A 5,869-nucleotide genomic window follows, 5' to 3' on the forward strand; every position below is an offset into this window, starting at 1 on the left:
AACTGAGCACCAGATGCATGAAGCTACAAAGCGCCTCTTGCTCCATCCCTTCTGGCTCCATTAGTCTTGTATCTTCTGCTGTATATTAACCCAGTTTCAACAGAGTAGGTGGAGGGTCCACCCCCACCCAGCCTAGCCTCTTGTCTCACAAGGAGTGGAAGATATGGATTTGAAACACTTCAGGCCAAGGAGAGCCTAGAACACACATCTCCCTCTTTCTGCATGTGTGCTCTATGGTATTATCAAGGTGGGTACAGGCACCACCATTGGCAGTGTTTAGAATAAAAGTGGCTGTAACTGTTGGCAGTGTACGTCAGGTACGCCCTGAGCAATCCTACCAGATCAGGCCCTTCAGAGATGGAGATACCACCCCCACTTGTGTTCTGGATCCCCATGGAGTTTAAGCAGAGCTAGGCGCTAGCTGCTTAGGCCTGGGCCATCCTGCATTCCCAGAAGTTGAACTATAGCTGCCTAACGTACTTCAAGCTAATGAGTGAGGATCCAGTGGAGTTTAGGTGCCTCCAAGGTTAGGCAGCCATTGAACAGGGGTTTTGAGGACTTCTGCAAACTGTAGGCACTTAAGTTCTCTTTAGTTTTGTCTCTTGGCAAATGGGTGTAATTCATAGAAAGCGAAAAGAAAGGTTTCTCTAGAATGCTGTTAGCCTGCATAACACTTTAAGATCTGTTTTTTAATTAAGTAGCAGTATAAAATAAACTCCTTCACATCGTTACACAGGCCTTTCGGCCACAACCCCCCACTCCCCCAAAACCACACACTTGCCATTACAGTGCAGCAACGGGTCATTATCCTCACTTTTGAGCAATGGGTATAAGTGACTGAATCACAGATATTTGCATCCAAAAATAATGCTGCTACTTATTCAGCTTAAACAGATAATAAAGTTCTGACAGCAGTAGGCTGGGTTCCAGCCAAAGACAAAGATGTCATGTATTTACAAGTTATTGTTTAAGAGGCTGTATTATGTGGAGCAATGTACAAAAATTAGATGCATCCAGTTTATAAAATTCTTAAGACTGGCCACTGCCATCATAGATATACATCCCAATATAGCTGGGGCTCTTGCCTGGGTTCCTATTTAAGTATGAATTAGGCTCAAACCTGATTAGCCTTTAAAAAAAGAAAAAGAAACAGTTTGGGTCAGCAAGATTCTTGGGCAGAGTGCCAGAAATGCTTGTAAATCTCAGCTTGTAAGATGTTGGTGTACCGGGGCAGATGGCAGGGGAGCAGCGAGGGACTCAATCTTTGTTGTGGCAGTGCAGCCCTGGCCCCTCCCTTGCTGTCCAACAAGAGGCCAATCTGACTGCTTCAAGTATTTGTTAATGACTTGAAGAGTAAACAAAAAAGATCATACAAAATGTGGGAACACACATAAAGGATGATTATTAAAGAGTAGCATGGGCATGCATGGACAAAATCAGAAAGACTGAGGGAGCCAGGCTGCTGTAATCAGTTTAATGTGCAGCCTTGGAGAGCCAGGGAAACCTTTCTAAGGATAACCAAACCCAGGCCTCTTGCTCTACTCCCCATTTTTCCTTGGTAGCGTAAGAGTGATGTTGTAGACAGGACAGTTAAGAAATTGTGAGAGAAGCAAGGATTTCTTAAGGTGTTATCTTTTATTGGACCAACCATGTACTTGGGATAAACCTAGACAAGCTTTTGAATGCAAGATATTCTTCACTGGATAGTTTGATTATGCCATCTTTAATATTAGAGTCCTCTAGGAACTGTTTTCCTGGATATATTTTCCCCTTACGGTTCTTCTCCACCTGCCCTTACTTACTAGCGAATCCCAGTACCCAATTTTGCCGCATGGCAGCATGTTTTAATACTCACCACATGTAGTTTGTGCAGCCACAAACCACATGGCCCTGCTCATCAGAATGTGGCCAAGGGAAACAACTACACCCAAGATGTTTTTATTGACAATTCTGTGCTTTTTTTCTGCCAACTACCCTGCCTCTGCTTTGGTGAGGGCCACATGCAAACCAAAGCTGAACATCAGAACACAATTAGTGCCACACTGGGACAGAGCAAAGGTCCAACCAGCTCAGTGTCCCTGTCTGATCATGGCAGAAGTGGATGAGAGAGATAATTGAAGTAGACATTTCTAGGAGCAGGGGTACTCAACCCCCAGCCCAAGAGCCAAATCCGACCTGCGGGGCTTCCCACAGGTCAGGAAATTTTGCCATAGGGAAGCAATGGCAATTAACAGTGCCACTGCTTTCCCCATGGCCTGTGCAGCAGTATTGGTGGCCAGGCTGGTCTGCAGGGCAGAAAGGTGGAGCATCCCTGCTTGAGAGGGAGAGCCCTGAGCCAGGGATCTCTAGAGCATGAGAGGAACTAGGATTCTGAATAAGGGGAACTAATGATGTGGTCCTTCAAATCACACAGAACAGCATTTTTGTCCAGGTAAAGATAAGCTAGAAGCTCTGCTAATACGCTAAGGTCCTAGGGCTGTATTATTCAGTTTAATACCAAAGCAAAAAGAAACAGTGGTATTGGAATGTGCATTAATTTGCTATATTGTAACACAATAGGTATAAAACCATAAGTTAGGCAAATATAAATCAGATGTTTCTTTAGTCCTGTAGTCATTAAAAATTAAATATACATCTCTTTCAGATTTGTAACAGAAATCTAGCACATCTAGCCCCCTTGAGCTTCATGGAAAGTTATTTTCATGCCTGTGTTAACACTTCCGCACGTAAGTTAAAAGTTTTTTTCCTCAATTTAAAAACAGGTTTGTGGAAAAGGAGCTACCTTACTAACAGACAGCAGGTATTCAGAAGAAAGAATAGCTTCATTAGTGAAACATTAAGACCATAAAAAAAGGTGAGGGTCATTAACACTGGTGGAGTGAGGAACATAAGAGGGTAAATTATAGTAAACCACGAAGTCAAACGACTCCCTCAGCAGTGCCCAACTATAAGTGTTGCTGCCGCTGCCAGGGAGTTGCTTTCAAACTGGGGGCAGAACAGGGAGCCAGTGCACCCCCACCACTATTGAGTGATCCAGCCCCTATTCAGGACCCTCCCTGGCGTCCATGTAACAAGTTGGAGATGCCTTTGGAATCATCTCCCTTGCATCCAACAGCCATGAATGCTGCCCATCCCTTCTTCTTGAACCTGTCCATGCTACCTCCCCCCACCACCCTCCATGGTTGACACCCCCTGGCCCTGGTGCCATATGGTGCTGGGTGTGCGGGTTACCTGTTGGTCAGGCAGAGCATGCACTCATTGCCGTAAGTATGCCCATCCGTGCCGCACACAGGGTTGAAGTTCTTGGGGCAGCCGGGCAGGCCGTACAGGTGGCACCGGGGCTGCACGGGGTGGAAGGAAGAGCATGAAGGCCTGTCGCATGGGAAATATGGGAAATCCTGGGGAGCCACTCAATTCCTTCCCCCCACCCTCAAATCACCGGGGCAGGCAGCATGGCCACATGGGGAAATATGGTAATTCCCAGAGAACCACTTCCCCCATCCTGTTATGTACTGCAGTGCACGACAGCTCGGAAAAATACGGTAATTCCTGGAGAGCCGTTCGCGAGGGCGGGACCCCCGCACCCCCCAACGGACCCGAGCCCCCCCCGCGGGGATGCTGGGGTCGCCCCGCTCTCCAACTCACCGAGGAGCCGGCGGAGGCGGGCGGCGGCAGGAGAAGCGCTGCGGACACAAACAGGTGTGGTGTTACCATGGCAACAGCATCCTCCCCCTCCCCTCATATCCCCCACTACCTGCCAGCGCCAGCGCACGTGGCGCGCGCCCCGCCCCGCCCCTCGTGGGCGTCATCGAATGTGCCCCGCCCCCTCGCTGAGCCCCGCCCCCGACAACCGCCTCTCCCCTGGTGGGGATGAGGGGAAGGTGCCAAGCCTGTGAGGGGCGAGTGCCCTAGGGTCCATGGGAAGACCCCAGCTCCTGTTCCAAGTCTTAAGCACTGCCCCTGCCAGCTCGCTGCCTCTGCCTTTCCTGATGCCCAGCAATAATGCCTGCCTGTCCCCCACCCCCATGGTTTTCCAGAAGCACTTGCGCCACGGCCAATATCTGCCGCTTCCCGCAGACGCCAGCCTGGTTGGCAGCCACCTCTCCTGGGAGGCAGGCGTAGTCCATCACATGCCCCTGGGGTGCTGCACAAGGGCTCTTGGCAGAACAAGAAAGCCGGAGGCAGGGCACCTCCCCGACATGGCCACCATCAGCCCACACTGGTGGGGCGCGACCTTCCAGCCCCGGGGCTGGCGCACAGGCTGGGTCCAGCGCAGGATCAGGCCACGGGGCCACCTGAAGCGCCGGCGCAGCCCTGCGAGCTGGCATGAGCTGTACAGCGAGCCCCGTGGAGCTGGGTGCAGAGTGGCCACGCATGGCGTGCGAGGCCGGGTCATCTGGCCCACGGGGCTCCCCACAGGTCCACAAATCTGCCCCAAGGGAGTGGTGGCAGCATTAAGTGCCATGGGGCTGGAAGCCACAGCAATTGACGCTGCCACCACTCCCTCCCCTGCTGCCACATTTCCACCTGTGGGGAGTCCCGTGGGGCAGAGGATGTGGCCTCATGGGCAGGATTACAGGCCAGAGGTTGAGCGCCACTATCCTGCTCCCTCATCCCTAGGGCCTCCTTGGGGAGGGCCTGTCCGTGTTTGGGCATGTGAGTTCCCTTGTCGGGTTTGCACAGGAGCTTGTGCAGGTGAAACAGCCACCGGAGCACAACAGCTCCTGCCCTTTTGTCATTTTTCCTGGTGTGGCACCTCACAAGGCTCAGTCCCTCCTTGCAAAGGAAACAGCTTTCTAGGTCCTTCTGTAGCCTCATTTATCATAGCAGCTTGCCTTCTTTTAGCCATTAATGCTTGTAGGGATCTCTAAGATGGGAACTAGCACTGATGAAAGGGAAAGGAAATTAGCCCTGAGGCTGTGGATTGGGACTGGCACTGCAAGGTAGCTGGGGTACAGGAGCTAGGGGAGAGAGGACTGGGAGGCAGAGAGAGACGCCGTTGACGCAGACTGAGCTCAGTCAGCACCGCACCTAGACTCCTGGCCGCCCCAGGCAAACTTTTAGTACCGGGTCCCCCTTTGTCTGAGATAATGATAATAATAATTGGACAACGGGAAAAAAAATTACCATTTTTGGGCCCCCTTTCTGTCCGGATCCCATTTTGCCCATACCTGTGTCCGGCCCTGAGCTCAGTTGCTGATGGGGGAAAGTTGGGACCTCAGGAGGAGCTGGGGGAGACTGCAATTGTTTGGGCCTGGAGACTGAGATGGGAACTGGGGGAAGGCGAGGAAGAAGGATGGATGGGGAAGGAGGGGCAGATACCTGACTAGTACTGGCATGCATAGCAAGAATTGGTCCAGGGAGGGGAGGTTAGCCACTGGGACAAGGAGGTGGAGGAGGAGCAGAATATTGAGGCTGGATGAGGATGGCAGGGAGAGGGCCTGGAGAGGGCTCCTGTGGATGCTGGGAACAGGGAGAAAGGCATGAGTGGTGCCTAGGAGAGGGAGGCTGGATGAAGACCAGGTAAGAGGAGATCAAGGCAAGCATTAGCAAGATTTCCCCTCATAATTTGCAATATCATCTGTAACATGGCTACAGCTCTTTTGTTCAGAAATTGTTCCCAGAGTGGTACATATCTAGTCTTTGGGCAGAAAGGAAGGATCACTGCCTGGGGCTTTGGCGGATATTTCTAACTAAGGTGGTAGAGGGAGCTGCTCTTGTGAATGAATACCAATAGTCATGGTGCCATACAGTGTATGTAGGAAAGGAGGGAACAACATTGGCTACAAATGCATACCATTTAGTTGTAAGTCTAATTAGGAGCTATATTTTTACAAAAGGTGTAGTTACAAAATAACTACAAAGAATT

The 5,869-nt window shown here is 50.8% G+C and overlaps 1 protein-coding gene across 1 annotated transcript in view; it reads right to left on the reverse strand.

Annotated features, from left to right (window-relative positions):
• The window catches only part of SPINK2 (serine peptidase inhibitor, Kazal type 2), a 5,000-nt gene extending 1,237 nt beyond the window's left edge, over positions 1-3,763 (reverse strand). The window contains exons 1-2 of the mRNA XM_014521861.2: positions 3,646-3,763; positions 3,232-3,341 (exon numbers count right to left, since the gene is read on the reverse strand). Coding sequence (XP_014377347.1) covers positions 3,232-3,341; positions 3,646-3,714 — 179 coding nt within the window. The 5' untranslated portion in view covers positions 3,715-3,763. The remainder of the gene's footprint in view (positions 1-3,231; positions 3,342-3,645) is intronic.
• Positions 3,764-5,869: the final 2,106 nt, after the last annotated feature.

The sequence above is a fragment of the Alligator sinensis genome, unplaced genomic scaffold, assembly GCF_000455745.1.
Source record: "Alligator sinensis unplaced genomic scaffold, ASM45574v1 scaffold989_1, whole genome shotgun sequence".
Taxonomy (NCBI): domain Eukaryota; kingdom Metazoa; phylum Chordata; order Crocodylia; family Alligatoridae; genus Alligator; species Alligator sinensis.